Source organism: Panthera onca, chromosome B3 (genome assembly GCF_046562875.1).
Source record: "Panthera onca isolate mPanOnc1 chromosome B3, mPanOnc1 haplotype 2, whole genome shotgun sequence".
Taxonomy (NCBI): Eukaryota; Metazoa; Chordata; class Mammalia; order Carnivora; family Felidae; genus Panthera; species Panthera onca.
The window spans coordinates 30,858,345-30,874,460 of NC_138344.1; the positions used below are offsets into that span (position 1 = coordinate 30,858,345).

A 16,116-nucleotide genomic window follows, 5' to 3' on the forward strand; every position below is an offset into this window, starting at 1 on the left:
ATGCTCCTTTGGGCCCCAGTACTACTCCTGACCTGGCCTCTGCCATCTCAAGGAGAATACCAAGTTGCCTTCAAAGAGGGTGGGAAGAGATCATAACACAGGAGCACGTAAAGACACCCTATGGGCTTTAGGCCCTTTGATCATCGCTGACCATGGCCAGCAAGAGATCTGGCAATTACCTCTTTAACCAAGTGATCATACTTAATATCACCAGTAATAGATATTATGCCTCTGTTGTGATACAGTGAGAACTGTACAACATAACTTGTATTGTTTGTGGCCAGTTTTTAAGTCTAAATCTGATCATGAAAAATAAACCAGACAAATCCAGATGGTGGGACATACTAGAAGAAAACTGGCTTAGACCTTGCAAAGTTAATGCCATGAAAAATAAAGGCAGGAAACTGCTCTAGGTTAAAGGAGACTAAAGAGATAGGATAACCAAAAGCACATTCCCATGATTGGAACCTCAGTTTAGAGAAAAAAACTATTAAGGACAAACTCGAGACAATTGGAGACTGTGTATTAGATAATATTATTGTATCAGTGTTTAATTGCTTTCAGTGTGATTAATGGTATTGTTCTATAGGAGAATGTCTTTGTTATTCTAAATATGTGCCTAAATATTTAGGAATAAAATGTCATAATGTCTGGAACTAACTTTTAAATAGTTCTGTTAAAAAATATTCTTGTGTATGTATATACAAACAAATGTCTTATAATGATAGCTAAAAATGATAGCTTTCTAGCTAAAGAATATATGAGTACATTGTAGTATTCTTCCAACTTTTCATCAGTTTCAAATTTTTCAAAGTAAAAGTTGAGGGAGAAAAAAATGGATTCTTGGTACATTGTTAATTGGTCTGATGGTCACAGGTTTATATTTTCCCCCTAGAAGGGACCACTCCCTCCAAAAGGAGTCCTTTCAAGACACTAAGAAGAAATGAGAATTATCAGGAAAGATTTTTGGCATACAGGATATGATGTGATCTGCCTGAAAATGGGGGCTTTGTTGAGGAAGATGGCCTTGGCATGGTTGGACTTATGGAGGGTGAGGATTGGCTCTAGGGTGCCTCAGAATGCTTCCTTCTCGGATTTATAAGGCAAAACCACTGCTTAGAGTTGCAATTTATTCAGGGATTGGATCCTTTAGGGCAGCTTTGAAGGACTTGTCCAGAAGAAACTCCTCCAAGAGTAAGAGAGATTTTTTGAGTCAAGCATAGATCACCTTTGGACAGAATCAGCACTCTCTTAGGACTGGAAAATGGGGTCTTGTGATGTGGAGAAGGCTGATTTGATTTGCCTGGCTAACTTTCTTGGCTATATTGAGTATTCTGATTATAAAATTTTATTTTATTTTATTTTAATATATTTATTTTTGAGAGAGAGAGGGAGTGCACGTGAGTTGGGGAGGGGCAGAGAGAGATGGAAACAGAGGATCTGAAGCAGGCTCTGTGCTGACAGCAGAGAGCCTGATGAGGGGCTCGAACTCAGGAACCGTGAGATCATGACCTGAGCCAAAATCAGATGTTTAACCAACTGAGCCATCCAGGTGCCCCTCTGATTATCATTAATAATAATATTTCTACAAATAATGTCTGTCGTCTCTTGAGAGTATCTATTATATATTAGGTATATAATCTTCATCCAATTATTACAGAGACTCTGCAAGGAATGTTTATTAACCCAAGAACAGACTGAAGCCCAAAGAGGTTAGGTGATGTTGGATCACACACATAATAAGTGGGAGAGCCCGGATTTGAACGTATGTCTGTTTGATTCAAAAGTCCTTGCAGGGGCGCCTGGGTGGCGCAGTCGGTTAAGCGTCCGACTTCAGCCAGGTCACGATCTCGCGGTCCGTGAGTTCGAGCCCCGCGTCAGGCTCTGGGCTGATGGCTCGGAGCCTGGAGCCTGTTTCCGATTCTGTGTCTCCCTCTCTCTCTGCCCCTCCTCCGTTCATGCTCTGTCTCTCTCTGTCCCAAAAATAAATAAAAAACGTTGAAAAAAAAATTAAAAAAAATAAAAAAAAAAAAAAAAAAAAAGTCCTTGCAAGCCAAGTCAGAGGATTGTTTCACCCATGTCAGCATAAACCACTGATCTGGGAAGTGGGAAGTTTTCCCTTCTAAATTTCTCTGATGCCTTGGAGGAAATTCTGACCCTTCTTTGCCAAGCATGAGTCTGAGTAGTATCTGGGTTGTAGGTGCGCTGATTGGCAACACCATTTTTGCCAGTGATGTAAATGTGGAAGATAAAGGATATGAGTGCTGCTTGGTGCAGAATAGCGGGATGTGGACAAGGCCAGGAGTCAGAGATGGGGAAAGGGAGTTCTTAGTATCTGCTTCACATGCATCTGATGGTAATGGAAGTGCATTGTAGAAAATTTAGAAGATGGGATGAAATTCAATCATAACGCTAAGACTCAGAGATAATGTTAACATTTTGCCGCACCTCCTTCCAAACTATTTTCTGTGTGATCAAATAGATACAGACATACAAAATAGCTAACAAAATGGGCTCTTGCTATATATTACCTCTTTTTTCATCTGATGGTATCTTGTGAATACCTTTTCATAGCAAAAGTAACAGGTCTTACAAAATCATCTTTATGGACTGCTTAAATTGGGGATAGGCCATAATTTAACTAATCCTCTCTTGGTAGACATTTAGCTTGTTTCCAAGACTTTACATGCTTTTGGCAGTGTCCACTTCTGCCAAGAGGGAATTCTAGTATCATGAAACATTAATGCTGCTAAAAGGCTTGAGCAAAAATGGCAGTGAAACCAGCACACTTCCAGGACAAAATTAGCCCTTAATATTGCCCTTCTTCCCTGTAAGCAGAGGAGGAAAAAGCACTGGGAAAGTGAAGCCCAAAGAGGTTAGGTGATGTTGGATCACACATTGAATTACCCCAAGTGATTAGCTCCTTGATTAAAAGGGAGCTGGTGGCCCACAGGTATCTTCCAGGTTTCCCCTGAGCGCTCAGCCCTGTGAAGTTCTAACTCTAAAAAGGGAACCTGACAACGTGACTCTTACCCTCAGTACCATGTTTGCCTAGACATGTTTAATTCTCACAAAGTAAAACGACTAATGTAAGACCATGTGAATTAAATGGTTAAGCCGCTTTGATCCAGCTGTGCCATCAAGAGCTGTCTATATTGTGATGAAGGAAGTTTTTAGAAAGATACAACTGGCAGGGGCATCCAGAATAGACTGAGAGAGAAAGAGTCCTATTCAGAAAGGTAAACCAGAATGATATAGTAACTTTGGCAAAAGATGATGTGGTCCGTGTGGCAGTGAAATTGGGCCAGGAGAACAAGATGGGGACAGAAGGATAAAAACCAAAACCAACTCAAAGGCAGAAAATCTCTAGGACTTGGTGGCTGCTCTGGGAGATAAAGGAAATGGACAAGTCAGAGTTGACTTTTTAAAACTGAGTGATTTACAAATGCCAGTACTGTTAACGGACATGGGAAAGTAGAGAGAGAAAGCTCATTTTGAAGGAAGAGATTGGATTGCAAGCATGTTGGGTCTGAGGAGACCCATGATGGGATATGGAAGGGGAGTGATTCAGTAAGCTACTGATGTTTATAAGCTTAGGGGAGATGAAAGCAGCTAGAAGTGTGTACATAGTAGATACCATCTGTCTGGATGTGCCAGCTGAAGCCCTGATGGTAAGGCTCTTGAGAGGGTGTGTAACAGTATTTCTCAAACTATAACCTACCTACGGCTTCAACTGGGATCTTGTTAAAATGCAGACTGCACATTTCTTTCTTTTTTCTTTTCTTTTTTTTAGTTTTATTTGAGAGAGACAGAGACAGTGTGAGTGGAGAAATGGCAAAGAGAGAGAGAGAGAGAGAGAGAGAAAGAGAGAATCCCTAGCAGGCTCCGTGCTGCCTATGCAGAGTCCAATGTGGAGTTCAGACTCTTGAAACCACAAGATCATGATCTGAGTGGAAACCAAGAGTTGGATGCTTAACTGACCCAGGAGCCCCAGATTGCACATTTCTAACACTCTCGCATATAGTGCTGGTGCCAGTGGTTCAAGGACCACCCTGAAAAGCAGGGATGTAGTGAGAAGGGCAGGGAGCCGGTGTCTGTACTTGGGAGTTACTAGTTGGGAGAAAACCAGAAATGCCTGAGAAGGAAAGAAGGGCTTCCCAGAGTTATGTTCCTTGTCTTCTTCTTTTACTCCAGGCCCTTTGGAGAATACCTATCGTGACTTCTGGCTCATGGTATGGGAGCAAAAAGTCCTGGTGATTGTCATGACCACCCGGTGAGCCCTCTTTCTTCCTACTGCACTCTGCCCCCACCCTGTTTGTAAGCATGGAGGATTCCAGAGGGAATTCAACTCTTAGAACAATGAGGATTAGAAAAGCCATGGCAAAGAGTTTGAGATGTTTTAGCTTTTTCTTAGTGGACCCAGAATTAACATAGCCAGGGAATGGTAGAGATTGATAGATCTAACTTGAAAAAACTTTAATCGATGGCTCTGGTGACCCTGTGCCAGTTATAGGCTATTCCAAGGTCCTGGCCTCATCCACTAACGGAAGTCCTGGGAAATGTGGGGTAATTCACTTTTGATCTGCTCCCTACTTCCAAAGGGCAGCTGTCTTCCTGGCTTCTGAATTACCAGTTCCCCTCTGCTCTCCCCTTCCCTGCTACTTTTGATCGTTTTTCTGCTCATTTGTATTTCTGCCTATAAGAGAATTGCAAAAAGAGAGATGAAACATAATAGGTCAGGCAGGGAAGCTCTTGATGAAAAGAATCCTTTTGAAATTTTGGTCTGCATATCTGCCAAAACCTTAGGATACAAATTCATTAGTATTATCATTGTCATTATGATAATGATAACCTATTTCAGATGAGGAGAAGAAAGTTAATGAAAATGTTTGCTCAGTTCCCTTTCTTGTGGCACTGTCACAACCGCCTTTGATTTGGAGAGATGGTGGTGGAAGAAGGACCACCATGGAGCACTTTGGAGCCACTAAAGGGCAGTGACGTGGATTTCAGGCCTTTACCCAAACCTCATTCTGGCTCCCAGGAGCTGTGCCTTTCCCACTCCTCTCAGCCCAGGGCCCATAATGGGGAAGGGAATGAACAGTGGCTGAGACACAGGACAGAGAGTTCAGTCTGGCCCACCACATTTCCTCTACTGTCTTTTTTTGTCCACCCAGTATTTATCCCAGATGTGTGAAGAGTACAAGAAGTATCAGAAAAGGGGCCAAATGGTGTAGCAGGCACTCAATAAATGTCTGCTAAGTGAGTACATGCAGAAAATTAGCTGTCATTATATGTGTTTAGAACGAAGGTGTTCTTCCTTTCCTGCCCAGAAGCCAAGATACCGGTTAGAAGCAATGCAAGAGATGACATTGCTGCTAGGGGTACAGCAGATCATGGGGACAGCGGGCTTACTGCTGTGGAGAGGGAGGACAGAAGGCTTACCTTGCTCTGTGTTGTCTTCAGCTTTGAGGAGGGCGGCAGGAGAAAGTGTGGCCAGTACTGGCCTTTAGAAAGAGACTCTCGGATCCGATTCGGCTTCCTCACGGTGACCAATCTAGGCGTGGAGAACATGAACCATTATAAGAAAACAACGTTAGAAATTCACAACACGGAGGTAAATCCCAGTTTCTATTTTCTCACTTTTTTTAAGCTGGAGGAGAACCTTTACTGTAAAGAAAATCTCCAGAGGGAATAGGCAGGATTCCAGGCAGCTTATAAGTTACTTTCATTTTTCTGGGAACAAGATCAGGATATTCAGCTCAGAGCCAATAGAGCCATATTGTCTCAACCCAGCAGTGGCATTACTTAGGAATAAAAATTGTAAGAAATCTGGATCCTCCAATATAGAGAATTGTGTCCTCTCCAGACACTTAACCTTTCTTTTGGGTTTGTAGAGAAGCGATTGTGGAAGAAGTTAAGGGTGGTAGGCAGGAACCTTGGTGGTGGGGATCCCAGGGTGTCGAGAATATAGAAAAGCCAAAGGTAGTCAGGGCAAGCAGAAATGTCCTCATTAACTTTTGCTTCTTTTCCCATTCAAGGAACGGCAGAAACGCCAGGTGACCCACTTTCAGTTCCTGAGCTGGCCAGACTATGGTGTCCCTTCCTCAGCAGCTTCTCTCATTGACTTCTTAAGAGTGGTCAGGAACCAGCAGAGGCTGGCCGTCAGCAGCATGGGTGCACGCTCCAAAGGGCAGTGCCCTGAGCCACCCATTGTGGTCCACTGCAGTGCGGGCATTGGCAGGACAGGTAATGCACCTGATGCAGCAGCTCCAGAGGCAGTAAGGATGGGGGTAATAACAATGCTCTTACTGCCAGTTTGCAAGAATTTGATCCATTGGTGGTGAATCGCCATGAAAGTTCCTCCTTATGTACGTTTGGTATCCCTGGTGCCAGCTGTACTGGCCAGAATACACTTGACAGGCCAGGCCCCTAGCGTTTGATGCTTTATACCTCCCGTCAGCATGATGGTCTTCTGACCCCATCACTGTCACCTGGGTGTCCCAGGGACTGCAGCTGGGCTGTTGCTTCTTTCCCATCCCCCTCCCTAAGGACATCCCCACCCTGTGCTGTGCTCTCCATTCTGGAGCTAGTTAGCAGCTTTTGCCTTAAGGGGATGTGCATTGCAGGGACTGCTGGCCTTTTTAGTTCAGAGGTCCCTTTGGGAGAAAGTCAGGAAGAATAGGTTTGTGTTATGTCTCTGTGGAAAAGTTGTGGAGTCTCTGAAAATTAGGGGCCAGGTGTGGGAATGCTGTCATTCTGTCTAAGATTAAAGCAGGCAGTTCCTATCTGTCACCTTTCCACCTACTCTTCCTGTTACCTCCATACTGTCCTGAGAGACAAGAGGCCTTCTCACTTCTCTGGACTCCCAACAGTCCAAAGTGACCTTCTCCTCGAATCCTTTCAGGCCTAAGGCCAGCTGGCTTCCTGCCATGAGGCACCCTGCCTTTGAATTCATTCATCCAACCTGCCTGGGTTATTTGGTACAGGGAGGGATGCAGGAGAGCTAGACCAGGTATGACCACTTTTTTCCTTCCTTCAGGTACCTTCTGTTCACTGGACATCTGCCTGGCACAGCTGGAGGAGCTTGGCACCCTTAATGTGTTCCAGACAGTGTCCCGCATGAGGACCCAGAGGGCCTTCAGCATCCAGACCCCTGAGCAGTACTATTTTTGCTACAAGGCAATCCTGGAGTTCGCAGAGAGGGAGGGCATGGTGCCCTCCAGTCACAACCTCCTGGCCATGGAGGGTCAGTAACTGTCCCACGATCCTCCTACCTGCTGGCCATCCTTCCTTAAACTACCCTGGACACCGCTGAGCCTGTAGGTTGCCACCAGTTACGCTGAAGCAATGGACCAACCTTTTACTTGTGTCTCCTGGCGCACTCGTGCACGCAAGGCAGTCTTTCCCTTTGGCTAGATAGATGTGGTGAAGTTGCCACTAGAGAGGGCCAGCAGCAATGTGTTCTTAATTCCTAGCACCTGCTATCGAACTGTGCCTTATTAAAACCAAATTGTGGCTATCGGTTTTTGCCAGGGGCCCCGAGGTAAGTGGGGAAGGAACCTCCCTCCCCCCTTTCCCAATGCCATTCTCCTTCTCGAGGTCTCTTTCCCATTCCTTCCCTTTGCTAGGATTTGATGGGGAGGTTTGGTGTGAGCATCCACCCTCCTTCCCAGAGAGCTTGACCAAGTTACATACTTTAGAGAACGTCCCCAGTGCCAAGCACGTTTATACCTAGGGCGTGTATTCCAGTCTTTTCTGTCATTCTCTGTGTGTGTGTGTATGTGTGCGCACTTACATGTATGGGTCCATATGTACGTGTGTATATAATATATATTGTATGTGATAATATGGTCGTATTCTATAAATACATATACACAGAGATACTCCTTTGTAGACGTTCCTGGGGTTCCATGTTGCAGTTCAGGACTGCTTGCTTCTTGGACCCTACTGTTTATCCTGGACTAGCTGGGGTTGGGGATCATATCTCTTACTGTCAAACCGCAGAGTGGTGGAAGAGGACACACACATCCACTCTTCATGCTCCTGCTACAGGCCTTCATTCTCACATAATGACTTATCTCTTTCCAGGAGACTGCCTGTTGCAGCCGAGAATTCTGGTTTGTGGTGACACTGGTTTAACTCAGCATGAATTGCTCTTATCTGATGATTTTACTTTGTTTACTTTGCCAATTTGAGGAATAGACCTCCACTGTGATTCCAGACCCCTCTTTCCTCTCACTGTCCCTTGGGGCTTGGGGTCTGGGAGTAGAAATGAACTCACTGAGCAGTCAGAGCCAAGAGCAATTGGTACGAAGTCTTAGAGGGAAAGAGAGGGAACCCAGGTGTGGGAGAAAGGAAACTACTATGAGAATCCCTCCTTGGGAGTGAGCTTTTTCTTTTCTAGAAAGTTCCTTTCCTTATACAACTTGGCCCTGTCCACTCAAATGCCCATCTCTTCCTGCCTAGCAGCCTGCCACACTTTGGAGCTCAAGCTGGGTGGGTTCTGTGTCAATAAAAAGCTTGACCCCTGGCTGGGTGAGGCAGTTCCCTGCAATCACTGTTTGCCCCCTGTTCACCCAACCTGTCCCTGTCTGCTCCCGGCCTCCCCAGCCTGATGTGCCAGGGATGGAATCAAGAGTCCCCGGCACTCCACATTCCCAAGAATCCCAGGAACCCCTAAACCTTCTCCCATCACAGATGAGGTTGGCAGCTGATCAGACCTCAATACTTTTATACTGTAATAAGCTCTTTGAATGTATATATTCTTATTTTTACAGTCTCTTCATTTTGTATTTAACGTCAATGGACTGAGTCAGATTCAGAAAATAATTGTAAATGTTCATATTCAATATCTTATAGCGATACAGTTTTGTATTTACAGATAAATATACCGACATGATCAAACCCTTTTAGCTTCATCAATTTAGTAGCAGTCTGGGGCTGGGAAGGTGAGGAGGGGGTCCAAGAGCTGGTCCGGGAGGGATGGGGAGGCAGGGAGGGACCCGAGGCCTGGGTATCTGAGACTCAGTTCTCAGAGCCATCTACCTTGTCCATAGGCCATGGCCCTAGCTCTGGGCCGGCAAAGGGAACCACCAGTTGAATGCTTGCTGGGTGCCAAGCTCTTATGCTCCGTGCTTTTCCCCCCATCACCTCATTCAAACCTAGCAATAATCCAGTGAGATTATTATTCTCACTACCTTCTATTTCTGTATAGATGAGGAAGGTAATGTCCGGAAGATTACAGTGATTTGCTCTGGAACTGGAGCTCAGGTTGGTGTGCTTACAAAGACTTTGGCCTCTTCACCGAATTGATCTTTGAAAGCAAAGATCAAGATAGTGTTTTGTCCTAGGAAACCAGAGGGTTTTTTGTTTTTTTGTTTTTGTTTTGTTTTTTAGCTCTCCTTGCAGAGTATAAACCATTCTTAAATTCCAGGTAGTTGATCCTGGCCCCATGATGCATGTTGGGTAACAGAGTTGGGGACTGATGCTCCCAGGTAGAACCTCCTGGTGTCAGGTCCTGAGGTCTCCAGAGTACCAAAGGGATCATCCTCCCAAGGAAACACCATGTATAGGGGTACACTGGTCTTTGTGGGAAGATCTTCCATCTCTCTTAGAATGGAACCAGGAGCTTTGTCCATGTAGCACCACTCCCTGTGCCGTGTAGCTACTCCTTGTTGACCAGTGACAGCCTGCCCAGTTGGGACAGTTCTGGCCTGGAGAGTGTGCAAATATTGGGATGTTCTTAATAAAAGTCATAGCAGCCAACATTTACTGGGTCCTTAATTCTATTCCACAAACTATTCAAAGCGCTTTCTAGATGTTATTCACCACCCTCAAAACAACCTTTTGAGGTAGGTATTGACCAAAATAAAACTGAGGCACAGGAAAATTTAATTAGCCAATCAAGAATCCTGGTCATCTGACTCAAAAGGACCTGCTGTTCATTCCTACTAGAGTCCCTGTAAGGATCCATCTCCTGACCTGCCATATTTTTTGACTTTCTCACTTCAATCAAGAGCTGAAGTGTAGAATAAAAGACTAAGCCAGTCCTTTCCCTGGATGAGTCTTTGTTCTGTTGGGGGCAAGCAAACATAAGAGGTGAACAGAGATACTTGAAATCTGGGAAATCAGAGGGGTTTAGGGAAATGTGGAGGAAACAGGATTAGTGATAAGAGATCTGGAGGAGGTAGTCTTGAACTGTCTTTTGTTTGAAGAGGCTGTAACCAGACCGCTCTGCAAATTCAGTAGTTATACATGAGTCGCACATCTGAGCCTCGGTGAGGTCATGACTGGCAAGAACTCCATAAAAATGCAGATTCCTGGGTCCTGCCTCGTAGGTGATTGAAAGATAGGATGAGCCAGGTTTCAGAAGCATTGTCTTAGTCCATGTTCCTGACTCTGAGGAAGGTTAGCAAATTGGTGTTTCCTAAATCTGAAAGCAAGGGATCAATAGCTTTCCCCTACTGCCGTAGTTTACTTGTAGCTTTTACCATTGAGAAGAGAGTGACTACCCAATGTGAGCCTACCTGTGCTAGGTGTTTCAAGAGGGAAGGGAAGGGGAAGACCGAGAAGGAGCTTGGATCTGTTGAGGAAGTTAAGGCTCTCACACCGGAGAATTGGTGAACAAAGCAAGAGAACCTGCTGTCAAATCCTGGACTGTACAGTTGAGAACATGAGATCAAGTGTTCAGGGGAGAGAGAGCATTTCAGGCCAACTCAGGCTTCTTCCCATTTGAGTGCTGTTTTTTTCACCTAACTTATTCCCTCTAGCGATGGTCCCCGCATCCTGTCCCTGTCAGCTAAGATGGGACATCTGAGGTGAAGGGTGCCCCAGCGTCCTCAGTTTAGGAGGCCTACCAGTGTCCATTTCCATGTCATCAAATGCAGGTAAATGACAGAGTGGGACCAGTTCTTGGGCAACTGGACTATTTAGCATTGTAGTTTGAGGGAGATAAGATTCCCAATCTTTTTTCTTAATTTTTTTTAAATGTTTATTCCATTTTGAGAGACAGAGCATGAGTGGGGGAGGGGCAGAGAGAGAGGGAGACAGAATCTGAAGCAGGCTCCAGGCTCTGAGCTGTCAGCACAGAGCCTGACACAGGGCTTGAACTCCTGAACTGTGAGATCATGACCTGAGCCAAAGTTGGCCACTTAACCAACTGAGCCACGCAGGCGCCCCGAGAGTCCCACTCTTAAAGCCTCTCGTCTCTAGGCACAAGCAGACACGCATATGGAAACACACATCAGAGACCTTGGGGGAGGTGGGCCAGGAAGAAAACCTTCCTAGAGTGACTGAGCTCTTTAGTAGTTTTGAGGCCTCACCACTCAACCCCAACCAGCTCCTAGCTTCCTTTTGTAAAAGAAGGAGCCTCATTAGATGATACTACTACAGACCCTCCAACTCTTAAGGGGCTATTCTTTGATGGACAGTGTGAATTCCTATAGACAAACCATCAGGCCCTTCTCTGGTTGGGTCAGCTCCCACTTGCAGTCCCTAGTTTTAGCTTTTCAAAAGTCTCTTCTTTCAAGCTGCTGCCACTTCCCCGTTTTCTCTCACATCCTTCCCCACTTGGCCCCCAACTTAGAAAGCAGGTCAGGTTTCCCCTGTAATTCCCAGGCCAAGCCCTAGGCCTTAAAGGCTTCTGTGCTGCTCCATGTGGAGCTGACAGGGTGAGTCAGAGTCGAGGAATGAACCGACCAAGGTCCCAGAGTTGTCAGCCGTGGTCTTAGATTTGTCTCAGGCCTTGGTCACTCCCCACAGACCACCATTCTCTTACCAAGGGCAGGAGCTTTAGCTCCTGCCCGGGAGGGAACCTGATTTTCTCTTGGGGAGTATCTGCCCTATGGTTACCATCACAACAGTTGTGACTAGCCAGTGTTGCGGACTGCGCTGCTCTTAACTGACCACAGAGAAGACTGGGTCTTCTCCACAAAAAGAAGGATAGCACTCAGAAATCTGTTGAAGTGTTTACTCTCCCTCCACCCCACCATCACTCTTATAAAAATCTGTATGTTTTAAGCTAAATCTGGCATGCTGCAGTCTTTTTATTTTTTTATTTTTTTAAATCTGAGTAGAGCGGACACATCATGTTACATTAATGTCAGGTGTACAGCATAGTAATTCAACTTCTCCTTAAGTTATGCTGGCATACTGGAGTCTTAAATACCCACGTTTTTTCTGGCTAAGGCCAATGTGGACATAGCTAGCCAGCTACACCAGAATCCCAGCCAGGAGTGTTGGATGGAGATTGGGAGCGGTGATCCCTTTTCAACAGGTCAGGGTAATATGTTCCTGATGGTTGTTAGGGCTAAGATGGAGATGAAAGTAGGAAAGCAAGACAGTGAGAGGCACATAGAAGGTAGTCAAAGAAGGCACAGTGCCTCTCCCAACTCCAGGCTCACTTCCTTCCACCCCTAGCCCCACATCAGAACGTGGCTATTTCTCTAAGCTAATGTACTTGTCTAAAGCTTCAAAACTGGCCAGGTGCTCAGTTGAGCCTAGGCCAGCCATTTCATCCTGAGGGGTCTGTTGCTTCCTTGACCTTGAATGAATACCTATTCTTTGGTCATCAGCCAATGGACTAATGGAGTCTGACTGACGTTCAGGAGAGATGTTAGGCTGGAGATGCCAATTGGGGACTTAGTCGAGATAAAAGCTAGAGGCCTTGGGGCGCCTGGGTGGCTCAGTCAGTCGAGCATTCAACTCTTGATTTCGGCTCAGGTCATGATCTTAGAGTCATGGGATCAAGCCTTGCATTGAGCCCTGTGTCAGGCTCCATGGTGAGCATGGAGCCTGCTTGAGACTCTCTCCCTCTCTCTCTCTCTCTCCCTCCCCCTCTCCCCTACTCGTGCATGCTCTCTCAAATTAAAAAAAAAAAAAAATGTTAGAGGCCAAGGAAGTGGGTGAGAACAGAGAAGGAGGCGAGCAAGAAGAGAGGAGAGATATTTGGAGTCCCCAACATTAAGGAGAGGATGAAAAGCTTGTGAAAGATTCTGATTAATAGACTGAAGTAACAGAGGACATGGCCAGGCTGTATTCTCACAACCTGGTCAGTTAGGGAGTGGTTAGGATGAATGTACAGGAATCAGAAATGTAGGTGCACGGGTGGTGTTCTCTGGCCAGGTACTGATGGAGAGGCGGTGTGTATGGAAGGTGAGAGTAGAGACTGGTTTTCAGGCTGTCTCCAACCAAAGCAAGGACCACATTTGTCTCTTACATATTAGGGCTCTGAATAAGACTATTCAAACAAAGGAGGAAACTCCTACTTTAATTTTTTTTTTAATGTTTATCTTTATTTTTGAGACAGCATGAGCGGGGGAGAGGCAGACATGGAATCAAAAGCAGGCTTCAGGCTCTGAGCTGTCAGCACAGAGCCCGACGCAGGGCTCGAACTCGTCAACTGTGAGATAGGACCTGAGCCAAAGTCAGACGCTCAACCGACTGAGACACCCAGGCACCCCGGAAACTGCTACTTTAAAAAATAAAATAAAATCACCAAACAAATGACATACAAAAGAAAACATTTTGAAAATGGAAAGCCAGGGGGCCTGGGTGGCTCAGGCAGTTAAGCTTCTGACTCTTGGTTTCAGCTCAGGCCACAACCTCATGGTTCATGAGATCGAGGCCCGCATAGGGCCCACGTTGGGCTCTGTGCTGGCAGAACAGAGAGCCTGCTTAGGATTTTCTCTCTCCCTCTCTCTGCCCCTCCCCCCTCAAAATAAATAAATAAACTTAAAAAATAAAGTTAAGAGGGAGAAAATGTAAAGTCAGGTTGTACTTACTTCCTAGATTTGGGCTGGAAATGATCCAGAAAGGTATATTAATGCTCAGTGAAAGGCAGTGAGTAGCAATCTTAAAACCCACTAAAAAATTCCAAGCCTCCAAACTACCCAGAAATCAGGAATATGGAATATGTTCAACCTAAGCCAGTTGACTGCCAGGGAAATAGTTTCTTCACACAATGGGATTGTGGGCTCCTTTAGGCCAGTCCTGGGCTCTTCCCTCAGACTGCTGCACCAGGAACTTTGCACGTGAATGGCCAAGAGAAGAGGGAGGAGTGAGGAGACAGAGGGGGAAAAAAGTCTGTGCAGTCTTGACTAAATATTTATTTATTTATTTATTTATTTATTTATTTAGTAAGTAATCTCTCTGCCCAATGTAGGGCTTGAACTCACAACCTCAAGATCAAGATTCCCGTGTTCAGCCAGGTGTCCCAGGCATATTTTATTTTTAATCTCACAGCCCACTGAAGTAGGTATTCTTATTCTTAGTTTGCAGATAAGGAAATTGAGAAGATAAATAACTTGTAAAAGACTTCCAGCTAGGAAGTGGCTAAACTGAGATTCTGACCTATAGTTTGAGCTTTTTCCCCTTGAGCCTATATGGCAGTTTGGGTTGGGAGTGGAGAGCAAGTCTCAGACGCCCCTCATCTGGATATTCCCAAACTGGCAGTGGTCTTCTATAGCTAGCAGAGCTTGTCAGCAGGGCACTGGCACTGACATTTTTTTTGGCAGAGTCACTGAAGTGCAGGCCCTAAATGTCTCAATCACCACCTACCACCCTAAAGAACTAAATGAGTCCTTTTTGTGAATGAGGGTGCGTGTGTGTGCGCGCGCTTGCGCACACACACGCGTGATGCCCGTGAGACAGGATGTCAGTGGGTGTGACGGTTTTGAGCAGTGGTGTGAGTTAAGGACGCACGTATGTATGTGGTTGGGAGAACTATCTTCCTTCTCTGAGGATAACTTTTTTTTTGGAAAGGGCCAGAAATCATTTAGAACTATCTGGGGACAAAATGCTCTTGGAATTAGGGAGGTAAGGTGGGTGGAACAGTAAGAAGGAGGCTGTTTTTCTCCAGAAGGTTCCAATGTGAATCATGGGCCCTAACGTGTATAGAGACAGCACATGGGGGAGTGGACAAAGCTCAGGCTTTGGGCCCAGACAGACTCAACTTGGACTAGTCATTCTACTACTGCTCTGAGCCTCAGTTTACTCAAATATAATTACGATAATAATCCCTAACTCACACAAAAGAGGCCTCCTGGGAATCAGAACCTGGCTTCCCAATGTGACTTCTCCAAGGAAGGCCCTCATCCGTATCCATTCACTGTTTTGTCCTGATAGAGTGGGGGTGGGGTGGGGGTGGATGTAACCTTTAATTTAGCTGGTGGGCCAATGTCACCAAATCAAATACTCACTTTCCCAAAGAGTCTGGGACTGGCTCTCCTATGTAGGCATCAGCGTACTGAGTCAGAAACAATAATCCCTGTACTCCTTCTAAGGGGGTCTCCTATGCCTGATTGCTGTGGACACTGGAGGCTCAGAGGTGAATCGGATAGAGTGGCTACCCTCATGGAGCTTTGTCTAGAGAGATCTGTTCGGAGGCGACTGCCACCCGGCTGGTGTACCAAGGAGGGCAGGGAGTGTCAGCAACATCTGTTTCTCTGAGTGGGAGTAACTACTGTGGTTGCAAATGTTCATAAGTAGCTTCATCCACAGAATACCACTTGCTGTTTCAGCTTACAGACAAATACTTGGGCCTTTGGCCTCCACAGAAGCTCAAAACTTTACTAGGTGTATTAAAGCACATTTTATCACCACACTTGATCTTCATAACCGCGCAAGGATTGCTGTTACACTCTTGTGCAGGACAGGGGGCTAACCCACAGATAATAAGAGACTGAGAACCACGTGACTCAACTTCCAGACTAATGTTATTTCAGCTCTACCACTCTGCCTCATCTGTGTCTACAGATGCATTCACACAGTAACTGTTATGCCTTCATCTAGGGTGGAACCTCTTGGGAAATAGAATAGAAATCTGAGATGGGGCTCCAGGCATCAGGGGGTCTCTGTTCTGAATTAGGAAAACTTGGTTCTCACCCTAGGGAACCCCCAGTCTGAGAAGGAACCTCAACCTCCATGGCCCTGCCAGGTGCTAGGCCTCCCACTGAATACACAGTCCTCACGTCCTGGCCTTCCAGCCTCCACGCCCTTTCCTTCAGTGATCTCATCAACCAAGTTACCTCCCAAATTCTAGTCCCCACTTCACCTGGGATGACCACTGCCCTTTCCAAATCAGTATTTCTTCCCATCTGTCCTCTCCCCTTAGTGGCA

At 45.7% G+C, this 16,116-nt stretch overlaps 1 protein-coding gene across 3 annotated transcripts in view; it reads left to right on the forward strand.

Annotated features, from left to right (window-relative positions):
- The window catches only part of PTPN9 (protein tyrosine phosphatase non-receptor type 9), an 82,424-nt gene extending 72,364 nt beyond the window's left edge, over window positions 1-10,060 (forward strand). For all 3 annotated transcript variants that reach the window (XM_060618013.3, XM_060618010.3, XM_060618012.3), the window contains 4 exons: window positions 4,195-4,273; window positions 5,464-5,614; window positions 6,039-6,246; window positions 7,040-10,060. In XM_060618013.3, coding sequence (XP_060473996.1) covers window positions 4,195-4,273; window positions 5,464-5,614; window positions 6,039-6,246; window positions 7,040-7,254 — 653 coding nt within the window. In that variant the 3' untranslated portion in view covers window positions 7,255-10,060. The remainder of the gene's footprint in view (window positions 1-4,194; window positions 4,274-5,463; window positions 5,615-6,038; window positions 6,247-7,039) is intronic.
- The last annotated feature ends 6,056 nt before the right edge of the window (window positions 10,061-16,116 follow it).